This window comes from Hemiscyllium ocellatum (assembly GCF_020745735.1).
Source record: "Hemiscyllium ocellatum isolate sHemOce1 chromosome 38 unlocalized genomic scaffold, sHemOce1.pat.X.cur. SUPER_38_unloc_4, whole genome shotgun sequence".
Classification (NCBI taxonomy): Eukaryota; Metazoa; Chordata; class Chondrichthyes; order Orectolobiformes; family Hemiscylliidae; genus Hemiscyllium; species Hemiscyllium ocellatum.
The window spans coordinates 521,793-544,549 of NW_026867522.1; the positions used below are offsets into that span (position 1 = coordinate 521,793).

Below are 22,757 nucleotides of genomic sequence, written 5' to 3' on the forward strand. Positions count from 1 at the left end.
AGGAAACCGGAGCACCCGGAGGAAACCCACGCAGACACGGGGAGAACGTGCAAACTCCACACAGTCAGTCGCCTGAGGCGGGAATTGAACCCAGGTCCCTGGCGCTGTGAGGCAGCAGTGCTAACCACTGTGCCACCGTGCCACCCAAGGTTTGAGCAGTGGGAACTGAGGGACTCTCAAATAAAAGTTATTCAGTTTATTGAGCAATTGGAACAGAAACGCCTTGATGGAATGGATTATTTACAATGTAAATCCCTCATTGATTTTATTCCAGTTCTTGGTCAGTTCAGATCAAGTAATCCTGAGAAGGGGAAGTGACTGCTAGAGCGGGGTACAGAGGCAGTGATGACGATTGTGGAGACACGGATCTGAATTTCAATGTCTTCTTGTTCCCTTCAGGAAGCTCTCTCTGTTGTGAGTGAAGACCAAGTCCTCTACGAGTCATCTTATGCTGCATCTCAGCTAATGAAGACAGAGATTGACGCGGGCGATTTCACTCAGAGTGGGAAGGGGAGCCCAGAGATGGCGGAACAGGATTGGAGCTGCCAAACGCCACGAGTAATGGTGAAACGGGAAGCGGAGCAAGTGAATGGCACAAGGTACACCACACGAAAAGGGCAACCAATCAGAATGCAAACCACTGCACGGATCTCCTTCTGAGATCAGACTTTAACTTCCCAGTCTCTGTATCCCTCAGTCAGACCCACACTCGGAGCACTGTGCACAGTTCCAGTCTCCGTATCCCTCAGTCAGACCCACACTCGGAGCACCGTGCACAGTTCCAGTCTCCGTATCCCTCAGTTAGACCCACACTCGGAGCACCGTGCACAGTTCCAGTCTCTGTATCCCTCAGTCAGACCCACACTCGGAGCACTGTGCACAGTTCCTGTCTCCGTATCCCTCAGTCAGACCCACACTCGGAGCACTGTGCACAGTTCCTGTCTCCGTATCCCTCAGTCAGACCCACACTCGGAGCACTGTGCACAGTTCCTGTCTCCGTATCCCTCAGTCAGTCCCACACTCGGAGCACTGTGCACAGTTCCAGTCTCCGTATCCCTCAGTCAGACCCACACTCGGAGCACCGTGCACAGTTCCAGTCTCCGTATCCCTCAGTTAGACCCACACTCGGAGCACCGTGCACAGTTCCTGTCTCCGTATCCCTCAGTTAGACCCACACTCGGAGCACCGTGCACAGTTCCAGTCTCTGTATCCCTCAGTCAGACCCACACTCAGAGCACCGTGCACAGTTCCAGTCTCCGTATCCCTCAGTCAGACCCACACTCGGAGCACCGTGCACAGTTCCAGTCTCCGTATCCCTCAGTCAGACCCACACTCGGAGCACCGTGCACAGTTCCAGTCTCCGTATCCCTCAGTCAGACCCACACTCGGAGCACCGTGCACAGTTCCAGTCTCCGTATCCCTCAGTCAGACCCACACTCGGAGCACCGTGCACAGTTCCAGTCTCTGTATCCCTCAGTCAGACCCACACCCGGAGCACCGTGCACAGTTCCAGTCTCCGTATCCCTCAGTCAGACCCACACTCGGAACATCGTGCACAGTTCCAGTCTCCGTATCCCTCAGTCAGACCCACACTCGGAACATCGTGCACAGTTCCAGTCTCCGTATCCCTCAGTCAGACCCACACTCGGAACATCGTGCACAGTTCCAGTCTCCGTATCCCTCAGTCAGACCCACACTCGGAACATCGTGCACAGTTCCAGTCTCCATATCCCGCAGTCAGACCCACACTCGGAGCACCGTGCACAGTTCCAGTCTCTGTATCCCTCAGTCAGACCCACACTCGGAGCACTGTGCACAGTTCCAGTCTCCGTATCCCTCAGTCAGACCCACACTCGGAGCACCGTGCACAGTTCCTGTCTCCGTATCCCTCAGTCAGTCCCACACTCGGAGCACTGTGCACAGTTCCAGTCTCCGTATCCCTCAGTCAGACCCACACTCGGAGCACCGTGCACAGTTCCAGTCTCCGTATCCCTCAGTCACACCCACACTCGGAGCACCGTGCACAGTTCCAGTCTCCGTATCCCTCAGTCAGACCCACACTCGGAGCACCGTGCACAGTTCCAGTCTCCGTATCCCTCAGTCAGACCCACACTCGGAGCACCGTGCACAGTTCCAGTCTCCGTATCCCTCAGCCAGACCCACACTCGGAGCACCGTGCACAGTTCCAGTCTCCGTATCCCTCAGTCAGATCCACACTCGGAGCACCGTGCACAGTTCCAGTCTCCGTATCCCTCAGTCAGACCCACACTCGGAGCACCGTGCACAGTTCCGGTCTCCGTATCCCTCAGTCACACCCACACTCGGAGCACCGTGCACAGTTCCGGTCTCCGTATCCCTCAGTCACACCCACACTCGGAGCACCGTGCACAGTTCCAGTCTCCGTATCCCTCAGTCAGACCCACACTCGGAGCACCGTGCACAGTTCCAGTCTCCGTATCCCTCAGTCACACCCACACTCGGAGCACCGTGCACAGTTCCTGTCTCCGTATCCCTCAGTCAGACCCACACTCGGAGCACCGTGCACAGTTCCTGTCTCCGTATCCCTCAGTCAGACCCACACTCAGAGCACCGTGCACAGTTCCAGTCTCCGTATCCCTCAGTCACACCCACACTCGGAGCACCGTGCACAGTTCCAGTCTCCGTATCCCTCAGTCAGACCCACACTCGGAGCACCGTGCACAGTTCCAGTCTCCGTATCCCTCAGTCAGACCCACACTCGGAGCACCGTGCACAGTTCCAGTCTCCGTATCCCTCAGTCAGACCCACACTCGGAGCACCGTGCACAGTTCCAGTCTCCGTATCCCTCAGTCAGACCCACACTCGGAGCACTGTGCACAGTTCCAGTCTCCGTATCCCTCAGTCAGACCCACACCCGGAGCACTGCGCACAGTTCCAGTCTCCATGTCCCTCAGTTAGAGGGATAACCATGAGGTGTGACTGAACAATCTGGGGCTGTTTGCCTGGTTAGAGGAGGCTGAGGGGTGACCTTTGCACGTCAGAACGTGCTTTCACCTGGAGAGACATAGAGAAGATGTGTCCAGTTTTGGAGAATGAGGCTGAAGACAAGGACGAGGAGCCCTCTGTGGCCTTCTGAAGAACAGACAGACTCGGGCCAGTTTAACGTTCACTAGCACTGAGATCTGGGAGATACAACAGCTTACCTCGATATTACCTTTGTATCTGTGTGTGTGTGTGTGTGTGTGTGTGTATGTGTCTGTGTGTGTGTGTGTCTGTGTGTGTGTGTCTGTGTGTCTGTGTGTGTGTGTGTGTGTGTCTGTGTGTGTGTGTGTGTCTGTGTCTGTGTCTGTGTGTGTCTGTGTGTGTGTCTGTGTGTCTGTGTGTGTGTGTGGGTGTGTGTGTGTGTGTGTGTCTGTGTGTGCCTGTGTGTGTCTGTGTGTGTGTGTGTGTGTCCCCTGCAGGGAGTCGCCGGTAGACTGCAGCGTTGTAAGACGGACTAAGATAATGAGCAGCGCGGAGCCACCTGAAGCAGCCTATCCCACAGGGTACAGCGACCAGAGAGACAGCTCCACCAGCAACGAGAAACGGGTCATTGTCCCAGCCGGTAAGGAGGGAGGATACAAACACACACTCACACACTCACTCACACACTCACACCCTCACACACTCACACACTCACTCACACTCCCTCGTCTACTCACACTCACTCACACAATCACTCACACACTCACTCGTACACTCACATACTCACACACTCACATACTCACACTCCCTCGTACACTCACTCACTCACACACTCACTCGTACACTCACACACACACTCACACTCCCTCGTCTACTCACACTCACTCACACAATCACTCACACACTCACTCGTACACTCACATACTCACACACTCACATACTCACACTCCCTCGTACACTCACTCACTCACACACTCACTCGTACACTCACTTGTACACTCACACACTCACTCACACACTCACTCGTATATTCACACACACACTCATACAAGGGCACACACTCACTCAAACACTCACACACTCACACTCACACACACACTCACTCAATCCCTCGTCTACTCACACTCACTCACACGATCACTCACACACTCACTTGTACACTCACACACACTCACACAAGGGCACACACACACACACACACTCACACAAGGACACACACACAAGGACACTCACACACTCACACTCACTCACTAACTCACACATACTCACTCACACTCACTTACTCACACTCACACACAAACTCTCACACACACTCTCACACTTACACACCAACACACACACAAATTCACACACACTCACTCACATTCATACACTCTCTTGCTCACACACTCTCTCACACACACACACACTCACAATCACTCAAGGACACACTCACTCTCTCACACACACTCACATACATACACCCTCATGTGCACACACACTCACTCACACACACTCACTCCCACACACTCATACACACTCACTCACACACATTCACACTCACACACACACACTCTCACAACACACAATTTCACACACATTCACTCTCTCACACACACTCTCGCACTCACACAAGTGCACTCACACTCACTCACACTCACTCACACTCACTCACGCACACTCACACTCAAACACAATCCCACACACTCACACTCCCACACTTACACACACACCAACACACACACAATTTCACACACACTCACACTCACTCCCACACTCACACAAGGACACACACTCTCGTACACACTCATTCACTCACACTCACACACTCACTCACAATCACTCAAGGACACACACTCACTCTCACTCACTCTCACTCACTCACACTCACTCACACACATTCACACTCGCACACACTCACAAACACTCACTCACATACACTCACTCACATACACACACCCTCGCTTGCGCATACTCTCACTCACACACACACTCACTCACACACTCACTCACACTCTCACACTACACAAGTGCACACACACTCTCACACTCACACTCACACATTCACTCACACATTCACTCACACATTCACTTACACTCAAACACACTCCCACTCACACACTCACACGCACATATTCATTCACTCACACACACACACACACTCTCACACACACACACACACACTCACACACACTAACACAAACACACACTCACACAGGGACACACTCACACATACTCATACACACACACGTTCACACACACTCACTCACTCACTCTCTCTCACACACACACACACACACACACACACACACACTCACTTACTCACACACCACTCACTCACACTCTCACACACTCTCACACACTCTCACACACACTCACACAAGGACACACACTCTCACACTCACACAAACACAGACTCACTCACACTCACTCACACACACGTACTCACTCACACACTCACTCACGGTCACACACACACACAGATTCATACTCACACACTCACACTTACACACACACACTCACACACACACACTCACCCACACACGCATAATCACACTCTCACTCACACACACTCACACTCACACACACACACACACACACTAACACAAACACACATTCACACAGGGACACACTCACTCACGCAGACTCACAACACACACTTACACACACTCATATACACACACACGCTTACACTCACACATACCCGTCCACACACAATCGCACTCACACACACACACTCACACACAGACTAACACAAACACACACTCACTCACAACACACACACACAATCGCTCTCACACACTCACACACACTCACACTCATGCACTCACCCTGGGACACTCACACTCACACTGGAACACACACTGGGACACCCACACACTCATACAGGGACACCCACACCCACACACTCACACTAGGACACTCACACTCACACTGGGACACACACACACTCACACTCACACTGGGACACACACTCACACTGGGACACACACTGGGGGACACACACTGGGACACACACTGGGACACCCACACACTCACACTCACACTGGGACACACACACTGTGGGACACTCCCACAGAAATGTGCTGGGTCCCACAGCCTCCTGGTGGGTGGAGAGGAGGGTGTGTGCTGAGAGGCTGCTGCTGGGTGTCTGGCCCATTCCGTGCCTTCCCTTCTCCCCTAGACCCATCTGTGTGGAGTCATGACCACGTGAGGCAGTGGCTTGACTGGGCAGTGAAAGAGTACGCCCTCTCTGATATCGACAGCAACCTCTTCCAGAATATTGATGGAAAGGACCTCTGCAAGATGGCCAAAGAAGACATGATGCGTCTCACCAACACCTACAACGCCGAGATTTTACTCTCACATCTCAATTATCTCCGAGAAAGTGAGTGTCAGCGGACAGCAGGAAGGGTTGGGTGACCAGTGAGCTGGGCATCTTATAGAACTGAGGTCGCTGAGTATCGGGGGGGAGGGGGGGGGGGAGCGGGGAGGGGGAGAGCGGGGGACATACTCTCCGCATGGCCCACAGGAGGATGGTGCTGGTTGGGGGGAGGGTCAGTCCCCCCAGCCCCAGGCCCATCTCTGCAGGACTCCCTCAGGGCAGGATCCCAGGGCCCCCAACCACCTCCATCTGCTCCATCAGGGAGAGTCCCTCCACCATAAGGTCAGGAGGGGGAGGGGGGGAGACTCCCCAGGGATGGCACAACGGTCCATCCCTGGATAGAGAGTCGAGGAATAGGGAGAGAGAGCAGTTAAATGCGTGGCTACAGGAATGGCGCAGGAGGGAGGGATTCCGGTTTCTGGATAACTGGGGTTCTTTCTGGGGAAGGTGGGACCTCTATAAACAGGATGGTCTACACCTGAACCTGGGGGGCACCAGTATCCTTGGGGGGAGGTTTGCTAGTGCTCTTTGGGGGGGTTTAAACTAACTCTGCAGGGGCATGGGAACCTGGACTGTAGCTTTAGGGTACAGGACCTTGAGTGTAGGGAGGTTATGAATAATGCAGCGATCTCGAAGGAGGGTGCCTGTAAACAGAAGGGTGGATTGAAGTGTGTATACTTCAATGCCAGAAGTATAAGAAATAAGGTAGGTGAACTTGCAGCGTGGGTTGGTACCTGGGACTTCGATGTTGTGGCCATTACAGAGACGTGGGTAGAACAGGGACAAGAATGGCTGTTGCAGGTTCCAGGGTTCAAATGTTTTAGTAGGGTCAGACATGGGGGTAAAAGAGGGGGTGGTGTGGCATTACTTGTCAAAGACAGTATCACAGCAGTGGAATGGACGATGGAAGAGGACTTGCCATCTGAGGTAGTTTGGGCTGAGGTTAGAAATAGGAAAGGTGAGGTCACCCTGTTAGGTGTTTTCTACAGGCCTCCTAATAGTCCTAGAGAAGTAGAGGATAATATTGCGAGGATGATTCAGGAAAAGAGTGAAGGTAGCAGGGTGGTTGTTATGGGGGACTTTAACTTCCCAGATATTGACTGGGAGAGCTATAGCTCGAGTTCATTAGATGGGTCGGTGTTTGTACAATGTGTGCAGGAGGGTTTCCTGACACAATATGTCGACAGGCCAACAAGAGGGGAGGCTATATTGGATTTGGTTCTAGGTAATGAACCAGGCCAGGTGTTAGACTTGGAGGTAGGTGAGCACTTCGGGGACAGTGACCACAACTCGGTGACTTTTACTCTAGTGATGGAGAGGGATAATCGTGCGCCGCAGGGCAAGAGCTATAGCTGGGGGCAGGGAAATTATGATGCAGTGAGGCATGACTTAGGATGTGTGGATTGGAAAAACAGGCTTCAAGAGAAGAACACTAATGAGATGTGGGGATTGTTCAAGGAGCAGCTACTGCGTGTCCTCGATAGGTATGTACCAGTCAGGCATGGTGTAAAGGGCCTTGTGAGGCAGCCGTGGTTTAGTAAGGAATTGGAATCCCTTGTGAAAGGGAAGAGGGCGGCATATGTAAAGATGAGGCGTGAAGGTTCAGTTGGGGCGATTGAGAGTTATAAGGTAGCCAGGAAGGAGCTAAAGAGAGAGCTAAGAGCAGCGAGAAGGGGACATGAAAAGTCTTTAGCTGGTAGGATTAGGGAAAACCCAAAGGCTTTCTATAGGTATGTCAGGAATAAAAGGATGACTAGGGTAGGTATCGGTCCAGTCAAGGATAGTAGTGGGAAGTTGTGTGTGGAGGCGGAGGAGATTGGAGAGACACTAAATCAATACTTTTCATCAGTATTCACTCAGGAACAGGACACTGTTGCTGATGTGAATATGGAGTCACAAATGATTAGAATGGATGGCCTGGAAATATGCAGGGAAGAGGTTCTGGGAATATTGGAGAGGATGAAAATAGATAAGTCTCCTGGGCCTGATGGCATTTACCCCAGGATCCTATGGGAAGCTAGGGAGGAGATAGCAGAGCCATTGGCCTGGATTTTTATGTCGTCATTGTCAACGGGAATAGTACCAGAGGACTGGAGGATAGCGAATGTGGTCCCCTTGTTCAAGAAAGGGAGTAGGGATAGCCCTAGTAACTATAGGGCTAGTTACTAACGGTGTTCCACAAGGATCTGTTTTGGGACCATTGCTTTTTGTTATCTTTATAAATGATCTAGAGGAAGGGCTTGAAAGCTGGGTAAGCAAGTTTGCGGATGACACAAAAGTCGGTGGAGTTGTGGATAGTGAGGAAGGAAGTGGTAGGTCACAGCGGGATATAGATAAGTTGCAGAGCTGGGCAGAAATGTGGCAAATGGAATTCAATGTAGCTAAGTGCGAAGTCGTTCACTTTGGTAGGAGTAACAAGAAGATGGATTACTGGGCTAATGGTAGGCTACTTGGTAGTGTGGATGAGCAGAGGGATCTTGGTGTCCATGTACACAGATCTCTGAAAGTTGCCACCCAGGTAAATAGTGCTGTGAGGAAGGCATATGGTGTACTGGGCTTTATTGGTAGAGGAATTGAGTTCCGGAGTCCTGAGGTCATGTTGCAGTTGTATAAGACTCTGGTGCGGCCTCATCTGGAGTATTGTGTGCAGTTTTGGTCGCCATACTATAGGAAGGATGTGGAGGCACTGGAACGGGTGCAGAGGAGGTTTACCAGGATGTTGCCTGGAATGGTAGGAAAATCTTATGAGGAAAGGCTGAGGCACTTGGGGCTGTTCTCATTGGAGAAGAGAAGGTTTAGGGGAGATTTGATAGAGGTGTATAAGATGATTAGGGGTTTAGATAGGGTCGACACTGAGAACCTTTTACCGCTAATGGAGTCAGCTGTTACTAGGGGACACAGCTTTAAATTAAGGGGTGGTAGGTATAGGACAGATGTTAGGGGTAGATTCTTCACACAGCGGGTTGTGAGTTCATGGAATGCCCTGCCCGTATCAGTGGTGAACTCTCCTTCTTTATGTTCATTTAAGCGGGCATTGGATAGGCATTTGGAAGTTATTGGGCTAGTGTAGGTTAGGTAGGCTTCGGTCGGCGCAACATCGAGGGCCGAAGGGCCTGTACTGCGCTGTATCTTTCTATGTTTCTATGTCCCTCCGAGAGTGAAGCAGGCGGGGTCCGAATACAGCAGGATCTGGACAATATCCAGGCTTGGGACAACAAGGGGCAAGTAACATTCCGCTGCACCCGATGTGGCCTCCTCTATATTGGGGAGACAGGCCGCCTACTTGCGGAACGTTTCAGAGAACACCTCTGGGACGCCTGGACCAACCAACCCAACCACCCGTGGCTCAACACTTTAACTCTCCCTCCCACTCCACCGAGGACACGCAGGTCCTTGGACTCCTCCACCGGCAGAACATAACAACACGACGGTTGGAGGAGGAGCGCCTCATCTTCCGCCTGGGAACCCTCCAACCACAAGGGATGAACTCAGATTTCTCCAGTTTCCTCATTTCCCCTCCCCCCACCTTGTCTCAGTCGGTTCCCTCAACTCAGCACCGCCCTCCTAACCTGCAATCCTCTTCCTGACCTCTCCGCCCCCACCCCACTCCGGCCTATCACACTCACCTTGACCTCCTTCCACCTATCACATCTCCATCGCCCCTCCCCCAAGTCCCTCCTCCCTACCTTTTATCTTAGCCTGCCTGGCACCCTCTCCTCATTCCTGATGAAGGGCATATGCCCGAAACGTCGAATTTCCTATCCCTTGGATGCTGCCTGACCTGCTGCGCTTTTCCAGCAACACATTTCCAGCTCTGATCTCCAGCATCTGCAGCCCCCACTTTCTCCACGCTAGTAACATTCACGTCTCACAAACCCCAGGGGATGACCATCACCAACAACAGACAGTCTAACCCGAAACATTCAATGGTGTTCCCATCACTGACTCCCCCCACCCTCATCATCCTGGGGGTCACCACTGACCACACACCCACCAGGACCCACCACCTCAACCCAGCGGCTCCAAGAGCAGGTCAGAGGCTGGGAATCCTGCAGCGAGTAACTCCCCTCCTGACTCCCCCCAAAGCCTGTCCCCCCATCGACAAGGACCAAGGCAGGAGGGGGGGGGAGGGAATACTCCCCACTTGCCCCTGGGTGGGGGCAGCTCCAACAACACTCGAGAAGCTCGACACCATCCAGGGACAAAGCAGCCCCCGCCCCCACACCCACAAACATCCCCTCCCTCCCCCCCCACCCCCCTCAGTAACAGCAGTGTGTACCATCCCCTCCCTCCCCCCCACCCCCCCTCAGTAACAGCAGTGTGTACCATCCCCTCCCTCCCCCCACCCCCCCTCAGTAACAGCAGTGTGTACCATCCCCTCCCTCCCCCCCACCCCCCCTCAGTAACAGCAGTGTGTACCATCCCCTCCCTCCCCCCCACCCCCCTCAGTAACAGCAGTGTGTACCATCCCCTCCCTCCCCCCCACCCCCCCTCAGTAACAGCAGTGTGTACCATCCCCTCCCTCCCCCCCACCCCCCCTCAGTAACAGCAGTGTGTACCATCCCCTCCCTCCCTCAGGGACATTGTGGGTCTCCCCTACAGCACATGGGCTGCAGCGGGTCAAGGGGGCAGCTCACCCCCCCAACCCCCACCTTCCCAAGGGGGGGCAACTAGGGACGGGGGGTAAATACTGGGCCCAGCCAGTGACCCCCGCATCCTGAGAATCTCTGTGACGGTTGGAGAGTCCGGGATCTGGGGGATGGTTCCTGGGGGGGGGGGGGGTCGGGGGGGGTGGGTGTGGGTGGGGGAATATTCTGGTGTCAGTGGTAACCTCCCTCCTCCCCTCGGTGTCGTTGCAGACAGCCCGACCTTCAGTTACCCCAACAGCAGCCCACACAGTCAGCAGCCCCCCCGGGCTCCCATCAAAACAGGTACCGAGTGGGGGTGGGGGGGGCGAGGGAGAGGGGGAGGGGGGGGGGAATGTGGCTGGAGGAATGGGGAGGGAGTGTGTGGCCGTTGGGGGTGGGTTGGGAGGGAGGGGGGAGTGTGGTTGAGGGGTTGGGTGGGGTGGGGGGGGAGGGATGGAGGGGATATGTGGGAGTGTGGATTAGAGGGGGAGGGGGGAGTGTGAGGGGGAGGTGAGAGTGTGTGTGGGGGAGGGGAGACTGTTGGGTCTGGGGGAGAGTGGGGGGAAGGGGTGTGTGTGTGGGGGGGAGGTGAGTGGAGGGGAGGGGAGAGTATGGGGGGAGTGTGGGGGGAGGGGAGAGTGTGGGGGGAGTGTAGGGGGAGGGGAGAGTGGAGGGGTGGGGAGAGTGAGGGGGGAGTATGTGGGGTGAGGAGAGTGTGGGGTGAGGAGAGTGTGGGGGCACGCGGCATGTGTGGGGGTGGGGGAGTGTGGGGGGAGGGGAGTGTGTGGGGGGTGGGGGGTGTGTAGGGGGAGGGGGAGTGTGTGGGCGGATGTGAGTGTGGGGGAGGGGAGGGAGTGGGGGGTGGTGGGGTGCTTGGGAGGAGGGGAGAGTGTGGGGTAGGGGAAAGTGGGCGGAGTGTGTGGGTTGGAGGATAGTGTGTGGGGGAGGGGAGACTGTTGGGTCTGGGGGAGAGTGGGCAGAAGGGGTGTGTGTTGGGGGGAGGTGTGGGGAGGGGAGAGTGTGGCGGGAGGGGAGAGTGGAGGGGTAAAGTGAGGGGGGGAGTATGTGGGGGGAGGAGAGTGTGGGGGCACGCGGCATGAATGGGGGAGGGGTGTGTGTGTGGGGGAGGGGGAGTGTGTGGCGTGTGGGGGAGGGTGTGGGATGAGGGGAGGGTGTGGGGTCGGGGAGACCGTGGGGTGGGGGAGAGTGGGGGAGGGGGGTGTGTGGGGAGAGGGGAGTGTGAGGTGGGTGGGGGAATTACAATCCAACAATGAGTTACTGATGTCTCTCCCCTCCCCTCGCTCCCCCTCCCCTCGCTCCCCCTCCCCTCACTCCCCCTCCCCTCGCTCCCCCTCCCCTCACTCCCCCCCCCGTTCTAGAAGTTTCTTACGAGGAGGTGCGCAGGAACAGTTGGTCGGGCTGTGGGAGCACTGTGCAGAAAGGTAGGTGGGCCCCGCGCTGTTCCAGAACCTGCTCCACAAACACAATGGGCTCCGACCGCACACACAACACCTAGATTCAGAAAGGATCCAGTGACAGAGTGATCCAGTGACAGGGAGTGATCCGGTGACAGCGAGTGACCCAGTGACAGAGAGTGATCCAGTGACAGGGATCGATCCAGTGACAGTGAGTAATCCAGTGACAGAGTGATCCAGTGACAGGGATCGATCCAGTGACAGAGTGATCCAGTGACGGGGATCGATCCAGTGACAGTGAGTAATCCAGTGACAGAGTGATCCAGTGGCAGGGATCGATCCAGTGACAGAGTGATCCAGTGACAGGGATCGATCCAGTGACAGTGAGTAATCCAGTGACAATGAGTCTTCGAGTGTTTGGCTTTGATCCAGGTTACAGGGAGTGACCCAGGGGTTGGTCAGTGAGGGACAACCCAACCCTGACCCTCAACTGATCCCGCTGTCTGAGAGTGATCCCACTGTCCCTGAGTGATCCCACTGTCCCTGAGTGATCCCGCTGTCAGAGAGTGATCCTGCTGTCCCAGAGTGATCCCGCTGTCCCAGAGTGATCCCACTGTCCCTGAGTGATCCCGCTGTCCCTGAGGGATCCCGCTGTCCGAGTGTGATCCCGCTGTCCGAGTGTGATCCCGCCATCAGAGAGTGATCCCGCTGTCCCTGAGGGATCCTGCTGTCCCTGAGTGATCCCGCTGTTCGAGTGTGATCCCGCTGTCAGAGAGTGATCCCGCTGTCCCTGAGGGATCCCGCTGTCCAAGTGTGATCCCGCTGTCAGAGAGTGATCCTGCCATCAGAGAGTGATCCCGCTGTCCCTGAGGGATCCCGCTGTCCGAGTGTGATCCCGCTGTCCGAGTGTGATCCCGCCGTCAGAGAGTGATCCCGCTGTCCCTGAGGGATCCTGCTGTCCCTGAGGGATCCCGCTGTCCGAGTGTGATCCCGCTGTCCGAGTGTGATCCCGCCATCAGCGAGTGATCCCGCTGTCCCTAAGTGATCCCGCTGTCCCTGAGGGATCCCGCTGTCCCTGAGTGATCCCACTGTCAGAGTGTGATCCCGCTGTCCCTGAGTGATCCCGCTGTCCCTGAGTGATCTAGCGTCATCACTCGGTCATGGTGTCTGTGAGTGATCTAGTTGCAGGGTGGTATTTAGTGTCTGTGTGATCGAAGATGAGAGTGAATGGGTTCCAAAGAGTGATCTAGTGTCAGACAGTGATCCTGTGTGTGCGTTATCCGATGGGGAAGGTAAATATTTGCTGTGTCTGGGGTTTTGGGGAGGAGGCTGGTGGGGATCTGTTATTCATCAGGTTGGCCATATTGCCGTTGATGGGCTGAATGGCCTCTTGCTGATGTGTTGTGTTGCTATGCCCGGCCTGGGCTCTGCCTGACCTGCTCCTAGCCCCCGGTGATCTCAGTGTTTCCTCTGACCCCTGCAGGTCCATCTCCGGCGTCGGTGGTTCCGGGCAGGATCAGTGAGCAGCCGCGGTTACACCCAGGTACGGCCCGGGGGGGGACCCCCTCCCCTTCCCCCCTCCCCCCACCCCCACCCTGTTGCTTGTGTCTCTGGGCAGCGGCGGGATCCTGAATAACCATGTCTCTGCCCTGATCTCTCACCACAGATCCATACCAGCTCCTCGGACCCACCACCAGCCGCCTGGCAAATCCAGGTAGGTACCCAGGGAGTGTTACACACCCACTCACACTCACACACCCACTCACACTCTCACACACACACTCACACACTCACACTCAGACTCACACTCACTCACACACTCTCACAAACACATTCACACACTCTCACAAACACATTCACACACTCACTCACACACTCTCTTACACTCACTCACACACTCTCTCACACTCACACACTCTCTCACACACATTCTCTCACACACACACTCACACTCTCACACACTCACTCTCGCACTCTCACTCACGCACTCTCACTCACGCACTCACACTCACACTCTCACACTCTCATACAAACACACTCACACTCACTCACTCACAAACACACGCTCACACAACTCACACAAACTCACACAAACACACACACACACTCACACACACTCACACAGAATGACACACACACTCCCACACACACACACACTCCCACACACACTCCTACACACACAGACACACACTCCTACTGAGACACACTCACACACACACTCCCACAGACACACACACTCCCACACACACACTCTCTCCCACACACACACACTCCCACACACACTCCTACACACACAGACACACACTCCCACTGAGACACTCACACACACACTCCCACAGACACACACACTCCCACACACACACTCTCTCCCACACACACACACTCCGACAGACACTCCCACACACACTCACACAGAATGACACACACACACTCCCACACACTCCCACAGAGCCACACTCACACACACACACTCCCACACACACTCCCACAGAGCCACACTCACACACACACACTCCCACAGACACACACTCACAACAGAATGACACACTCCCAAACACACACACTCCCACACACACACACACACACTCCCACACACACACACACTCCCACACACACTCTCACTCTCTCTCACACACACTCACTCCTTTCCCTTTATTTCACACCAGTGAATAGTAGGAGTTCTCTGACACAGGCCCATGTGAACGCTCCGTCCCTGTGTTTAGGGGATAGCCGCATGGATGTCAGATTGTCCGTGGTGCAGGGTTAAGGGTCAGGCTGGACACTGGGTATTGCGGCTTTAATTCCGCTGGGATTGTCGTGGATGGGGTCCCGCCTCCCGGGACTGAAACACATCTTCCTGACGGAGCCGGGGCCAGCTGAGAGACCACCCCATCGCTGTGGGGCTGGAGCTCCATCTCAATCCCGACCCTGCCTCATAGCCCTCTGGGATATGAGTGAACCAGATGGGGTTTCCACACTCTCCATCCACCATTACTGATCGCTCACTTCACATTCCCAATTTTCTTAATTCAGGCTCAGGCTCTGAGATTCCACCTTGAATTACCCTGGATAACCCTTGATAACCCTAGATTACCCTGGATTACCCTGGATTACCCTGGATTGTCCTGGGTTGTCCTGGATTGTCCTGGATTATCCTGGATTACCCTGGATAACCCTGGATAACCCTGGATTGTCCTGGGTTGTCCTGGATTGTCCCGGATTACCCTGGATTATCCTGGATAACCCTGGATTACCCTGGATAACCCTGGATAACCCTGGATTGTCCTGGATTGTCCTGGGTTGTCCTGGATTGTCCTGGGTTGCCCTGGATTACCCTGGATAACCCTGGATTGTCCTGGGTTGTCTTGGATTGTCCTGGATTGTCCTGGGTTGTCCTGGATAACCCTGGATAACCCTGGATAACCCTGGATAATCCTTGATAACCCTGGATAACCCTGGATTACCCTGGATTCCACCTTCCATTCTATTGGGACAATGTCCTCAATCACATCCGGAGACCAACACTGGGTCCTGGAGACACCTTCATTTCCGGAAACCCCACCTTCCCAAATGGATCTCTGTTGATCCAATCGCTCAACCCGATGGGTTCAGCCAACCCTCCCCCTTCTCTCAGCTCCTTTCTGCTGTGGGTTTAGCACAGAAACCGGAGCCCTATCAGCTCAACATGTCTCAGTGAGGGGAGCAATGGACACGAGAGGGAGGGCTCTCTGTCGGTCCCGGAACTCACTGTCAATCCCTCGGTCCCTCTCAGACTCCGGAATGATCTCTCGAGCCTCACAGTTGATCTCTGGGCTCTCACTGTTGGTCTCTGGGATACTTGTGGGAACTCCCAGCCAGTCTGTGGGACCACAGCGGGTTTGGAGAAGGTTTGTAGCTCAGATCGGGGTTCTGGATGTAGGTTTGCTCACTGAGCTGGAAGGTTCATTTCCAGACGTTTCGTCATCGTACTGGGTAACATCTTCAGTGGGCCTCCGGGAGAAGCCCTGCTGATAATTCCTGCTTTCTGTTGAAAAGTTTGGGTTTCTTTGGATTGGTTATGTCATTTCCTGTGGTGATGTCACTTCCTGTTCCTTTTCTCAGGTGGTGGGGGTGGGAGATGGGGTCTAACTCGATGTGTTGTTGATAGAGTTCCGGTTGGAATGCCATGCCTCTAGGAATATTCTCGTGCGTGTCAGAGACACAGCCAACCAGAGACACGCACGAGAATATTCCTAGAGGCACAGTATTCCAACCGGAACTCTATCAACAACACATCGAGTTAGACCCCATCTAGCCCCCCCACTCTGAGAAAAGGAACAGGAAATGACATCACCACAGGAAATGACATCACCAACCCAAAGAAACCCAAACTTTTCAATAGAAAGCAGGAATTATCAGCAGGGCTTCTCCCGGAGGCCCACTGAAGATGTTACCCAGTACGGTGACGAAACGTCTGAAACTGAACCTTCCAGCTCAGTGAGCAAACCCACATCCAGAGTCTATGGGATCCTCTGGGATCTCACAGCTGGTCCATGTGATCTTCTGGGATCTCACAGTTGCTCTCCAGGATCATCTGGATTCCCTTAGATCTCATCACCAGTCTCTGAGATCCCCTGGGATCTGATGGTCACTCTCTGGGATCTGACGGTCACTCTGGGATCTGACAGTCACTCTCTGGGACCTGACGGTCAATCTCTGGGATCTGACGGTCACTCTGGGATCTCACGGTCACTCTCTGGGATCTCACGGTCACTCTGGGATCTGACGGTCACTCTGGGATCTGACAGTCACTCTGGGACCTGACAGTCACTCTCTGGGACCTGACGGTCACTCTGGGTTCTGACGGTCACTCTGGGACCTGACGGTCACTCTCGGGGATCTGACGGTCACTCTCTGGGACCTGACAGTCACTCTCAGGGATCTGACGGTCACTCTGGGATCTGACGGTCACTCTCTGGGACCTGACAGTCACTCTCTGGGATCTGATGGTCACACTGGGATCTGACGGTCACTCGCTGGGACCTGATGGTCACTCTATGGGATCTGATGGTTACTCTGGGACCTGACAGTCACTCTCTGGGATCTGATGGTCACTCTCTGGGATATGACGGTCACTCTGGGATCTGACGGTCACTCTCTGGAACCTGACGGTCACTCTGGGATCTGTCGGTCACTCTCTGGGATCAGACGGTCACTCTGGGATCTGACGGTCACTCTGGGATCTGATGGTCACTCTCTGGGACCTGACAGTCACTCTGGGATCTGACAGTCACTCTCTGGGACCTGACAGTCACTCTCTGGAACCTGACGGTCACTCTCTGGGATCTGACGGTCACTCGCTGGGATCTGACGGTCACTCTGGGATCTGATGGTCACTCTATGGGATCTGATGGTTACTCTGGGACCTGACAGTCACTCTCTGGGATCTGATGGTCACTCTCTGGGATATGACGGTCACTCTGGGATCTGACGGTCACTCTGGGATCTGATGGTCACTCTATGGGATCTGATGGTCACTCTGGGATCTGACGGCCACTCTGGGACCTGACAGTCACTCTCTGGAATCTGACGGTCACTCTCTGGGACCTGATGGTCACTCTGGGACCTGACGGTCACTCTCTGGGATCTGACGGTCACTCACTGGGATCTGACGGTCACTCTGGGATCTGACGGTCATTCTGGGACCTGACGGTCACTCTCTGGGATCTGACGGTCACTCTGTGGCATCTCATGGTCACTCTCTGGGATCTGGTGGTCGCTCCCTGGGATCTGACGGTCACTCTCTGGGATCTGACGGTCACTCTCTGGGATCTCATGGTCACTCTCTGGGATCTGACGGTCACTCTCTGGGATCTGGTGGTCACTCTCTGGGATCTGACGGTCACTCTGTGGGATCGCATGGTCACTCTCTGGGATCTGGTGGTCGCTCTCTGGGATCTGGTGGTCACTCTCTGGGATCTGACGGTCACTCTCTGGGATCTGGTGGTCGCTCTGGGATCTGACGGTCACTCTCTGGGATCTGGTGGTCACTCTCTGGGATCTGACGGTCACTCTGTGGGATCTGATGGTCACTCTCTGGGATCTGGTGGTCGCTCTGGGATCTGATGGTCACTCTGTGGGATCTGGTGGTCACTCTGGGATCTGACGGTCACTCTCTGCCCCTTCCTTCCAGGCAGTGGACAGATCCAACTGTGGCAGTTCCTGTTGGAGTTACTGTCGGACAGTGCTAACTCCAGCTGTATCACCTGGGAGGGCACCAACGGGGAGTTTAAGATGACTGACCCAGACGAAGTGGCCCGCCGCTGGGGAGAGAGGAAAAGCAAGCCCAACATGAATTACGACAAACTGAGCCGGGCGCTCCGGTATTATTACGACAAGAACATCATGACCAAGGTCCACGGGAAGCGCTACGCTTACAAGTTTGACTTCCAGGGGATCGCTCAGGCTCACCAACATCACCCACCGGAGTCGTCTATCTACAAGTACCAGGCCGAGATACCCTACATGCCAACGTACCACACCCACCAGCAGAAGATGAACTTTGTGCCCTCTCACCCGTCTGCCATCCCTGGATCCTCCACCAGCTTCTTCACCAGCACCAACCCCTACTGGAGCACGGCCCCTACCACCATGTACCCCAGCCCCAGTGTACCCCGGCACCCTGCCACCCACATCCCCTCTCACATCGGCTCCTTCTACTGACGGGCACAGGTCCGTCAGCCCCCTCCCTCCCTCCCCCTGCACCCCCCCCCCCCCCCCCCCCCCGTGACAGAGAGAGCCCCCTTCAGGAGTGTGTGTGTGAGGGGGTGTGTGAGGGGGGGTGTGAGGGGGTGTCGATCAGGAATATGATACCGCTGCTAAAACAGACCATCACCTGCAACGCATGGACACTTGAATGTGCATCACCGACCCGACCCAGCTCCCCCCCGACCCCCACCCCCACCCCCACCCCCACCCCACTGCCTTCCCTCACCCCCACTGCCTTCCCTCACACCCCTCACCGCCTTCCCTCACCCCCCACCCCCACCCCACTGCCTTCCCTCACACCCCTCACAGCCTTCCCTCACACCCCACTGCCTTCCCTCACCCCACTGCCTTCCCTCACACCCCACTGCCTTCCCTCACCCCACTGCCTTCCCTCACACCCCACCCACACCCCACTGCCTTCCCTCACACCCCACTGCCTTCCCCCCCACCCCCACCACCACCCCCACCCCACTGCCTTCCCTCACACCCCTCACCGCCTTCCCTCCCCCCCTCTGCCTTCCCTCACACCCCACCCCCACCCCACTGCCTTCCCTCACACCCCACTGCCTTCCCTCACCCCACTGCCTTCCCTCACCCCACTGCCTTCCCTCACCCCACTGCCTTCCCCCCCCACCCCACCCCCACCCCACTGCCTTCCCTCACACCCCTCACCGCCTTCCCTCACACCCCACTGCCTTCCCCCCCACCCCCCCCACCCCACTGCCTTCCCCCCCCACCCCCCCACCCCACTGCCTTCCCTCACCCCACTGCCTTCCCCTCTCCCCCCCCGCCTTCCCTCCTCCTCACCGCCTTCCCTCCCCCCCACTGCCTTCCCTCCCCCCTCACTGCCTTCCCTCCCCCTCACTGCCTTCCCTCCCCCTCACCGCCTTCCCTCCCCCTCACTGCCTTCCCTCCCCCCTCACCACCTTCCCTCCCCCCCACCGCCTTCCCTCCCCCTCACCACCTTCCCTCCCCCCTCACCGCCTTCCCTCCCCCCTCACCGCCTTCCCTCCCCCCTCACTGCCTTCCCTCCCCCTCACCACCTTCCCTCCCCCCCACTGCCTTCCCTCCCCCTCACCGCCTTCCCTCCCCCTCACTGCCTTCCCTCCCCCCTCACCACCTTCCCTCCCCCCCACCGCCTTCCCTCCCCCTCACCACCTTCCCTCCCCCCTCACCGCCTTCCCTCCCCCCTCACCGCCTTCCCTCCCTCCCACTGCCTTCCCCTCCCCCCCCACCGCCTTCCCTCCCCCCCCACCGCCTACCCCCCCACCCCACTGCCTTCCCTCCCCCCCCACTGCCTTCCCTCCCCCCCCAAACCCCACCATCGCTCCCTCACTGGAACGTGCCAGACAAAGGCGCTGTTCCCTCTGACTCCCTGCATGTGGAACCGGGCCCCTGTTAGCGCTGACCTGACCAGGCCCAACGTCCAGGGCTTGGGAACGGTCAGCAGGGGCTGCCCAGGACAATCCCAAACACAAACACTTCGCCCCCACCCCCCACCCCCTCTCCTTTTTAACCACTGGATATAAAATTGTAGCACACAGACACCCGAGACGTTTATATATATCTGTGTTTGTTTTTTAAACTGTATAGTCTGGTCTCTTTAATTAATGTTAAATAACGTGGTTTTTAACGCAGTTATAACTTTGCTAAAGTCACCCGCTGAGTTGCTGGCTTCACTTTGAGACAATTTATCGACACCCCAGATGGCACCCCATCTCAGTCCCGGAAACATTCCTGCAGACCCCCTGGTTGACGTATGGTCGTTGTGAAAACGATTCAGTCCCACCATCCCAGAGGGGGGCGTGGGGGGAGACGGTGTACACGGAGATGTGGGAACGGGATTAGTTGGGTCAGGGGAGGGTCAGTGGGACAGGAGGGTTCATTTTGTTTCAGGGTAAGTGAGGTCTCTTACCTCTGGAACGTCACAGCCAAGGGACCAGTCTCTGTCCCTGTATCCCAGGGCCTGAGGCCTCTCTCTGGGTGTGTGGGTCAGTGACCAGTCTCTGTCCCAGTATCCCAGGGCCTGAGGCCACTCTCTGGGTGTGTGGGTCAGTGACCAGTCTCTGTCCCTGTATCCCAGGGCCTGAGGCCACTCTCTGGGTGTGTGGGTCAGTGACCAGTCTCTGTCCCTGTATCCCAGGGCCTGAGGCCACTCTCTGGGCAGTAATGGGTCTGTGTCCAGTCTCTGTCCCTGTATCCCAGGGCCTGAGGCCACTCTCTGGGCCTGTGGGTCTGTGACCAGTCTCTGTCCCTGAGTCCCAGGGCCTGAGGCCTCTCTCTGGGCAGTAATGGGTCAGTGCCCAGTCTCTGTCCCTGTGTCCCAGGGCCTGAGGCCTCTCTCTGGGCCTGTGGTTCAGTGACCAGTCTCTGTCCCTGTGTCCCAGGGCCTGAGGCCTCTCTCTGGGCAGTCAGTGACCAGTCTCTGTCCCTATGTCCCAGGGCCTGAGGCCACTCTCTGGGCAGTAATGGGTCTGTGACCGGTCTCTGTCCCTGTGTCCCAGGGCCTGAGGCCTCTCTCTGGGCCTGTGGTTCAGTGACCAGTCTCTGTCCCTGTATCCCAGACCTGAGGTCTCTCTCTGGGCAGTAATGGGTCTGTGACCAGTCTCTGTCCCTGTATCCCAGACCTGAGGTCTCTCTCTGGGCAGTAATGGGTCTGTGACCAGTCTCTGTCCCTGTGTCCCAGGGCCTGAGGCCTCTCTCTGGGCAGTCAGTGACCAGTCTCTGTCCTTGTGTCCCAGGGCCTGAGGCCTCTCTCTGGGTCTGTGCCCAGTCTCTGTCCCTATGTCCCAGGGCCTGAGGCCTCTCTCTGGGTCTGTGCCCAGTCTCTGTCCCTGTGTCCCAGGGCCTGAGGCCTCTCTCTGGGTCTGTGCCCAGTCTCTGTCCCTGTGTCCCAGAGCCCGAGGCCTCTCTCTGGGTCTGTGCCCAGTCTCTGTCCCTGTGTCCCAGGGCCTGAGGCCTCTCTCTGGGTCTGTGCCCAGTCTCTGTCCCTGTGTCCCAGGGCCCGAGGCCTCTCTCTGGGTCTGTGCCCAGTCTCTGTCCCTGTGTCCCAGGGCCTGAGGCCTCTCTCTGGGCAGTAATGGGTCTGTGCCCAGTCTCTGTCCCTGTGTCCCAGGGCCTGAGGCCTCTCTCTGGGCCTGTGGGTCTGTGCCCAGTCTCTGTCCCTGTATCCCAGGGCCTGAGGCCTCTCTCTGGGCAGTAATGGGTCAATGACCAGTCTCTGTCCCTGTGTCCCAGGGCCTGAGGCCTATCTCTGGGCCTGTGGGTCTGTAATCAGAGAGGGAAGCAGGGAGATAAACCTAACCCCTTTGTCTCCCTGTGCCTGGGCAGTGGGTGGTCAGGTTCTGGATCGAGGCATCATTCCCGATGTCTCTCTCCGGTGGAAACGATCCTGTCAGGAATGTCCATTGGGAAAGTGCTCAGAGAATATTTGACCTGCGTCCCTCCGTTACTGGGATATCGAGTTTGCGTTTCTGTTGCGTTAGTTTGATCTTTCTTGTTAATGAATTTCAATAAAAGCTGGATGATGCCAATGTTTGGTGATGTGTTCAGACTTGACCCAAGCTGCCAACACCTTCAATGGTGTCCCACAGCACAGAAACAGACCCTTCGGCCCGTCCAGCCCGTGCTGACCCTAATCCCCAAACTAACCCAGTCCCC

At 56.0% G+C, this 22,757-nt stretch overlaps 1 protein-coding gene across 1 annotated transcript; it reads left to right on the forward strand.

Moving 5' to 3' along the window:
* The first annotated feature begins 403 nt into the window (after positions 1-403).
* Positions 404-19,875, forward strand: LOC132808776 (retroviral integration site protein Fli-1 homolog). Its single transcript, XM_060822223.1, has 7 exons — positions 404-599; positions 3,441-3,583; positions 6,107-6,310; positions 11,167-11,238; positions 12,315-12,377; positions 13,834-13,893; positions 18,523-19,875. Exons 1-7 carry the CDS (start codon positions 466-468, stop codon positions 19,050-19,052), a joined length of 1,206 nt encoding a protein of 401 aa, XP_060678206.1. The 5' UTR covers positions 404-465; the 3' UTR covers positions 19,053-19,875.
* Positions 19,876-22,757: the final 2,882 nt, after the last annotated feature.

Excerpts from the sequence above, each read along its gene's own strand:
- LOC132808776 (XM_060822223.1), top strand. The coding sequence starts at position 466 with ATGAAGACAGAGATTGACGCGGGCGATTTCACTCAGAGTGGGAAGGGG. Across the intron at positions 600-3,440 it reads GAGCAAGTGAATGGCACAAG|GGAGTCGCCGGTAGACTGCA; the intron begins GTACACCACACG and ends TGTCCCCTGCAG. Across the intron at positions 13,894-18,522 it reads GCAGCCGCGGTTACACCCAG|GCAGTGGACAGATCCAACTG; the intron begins GTACGGCCCGGG and ends CCTTCCTTCCAG.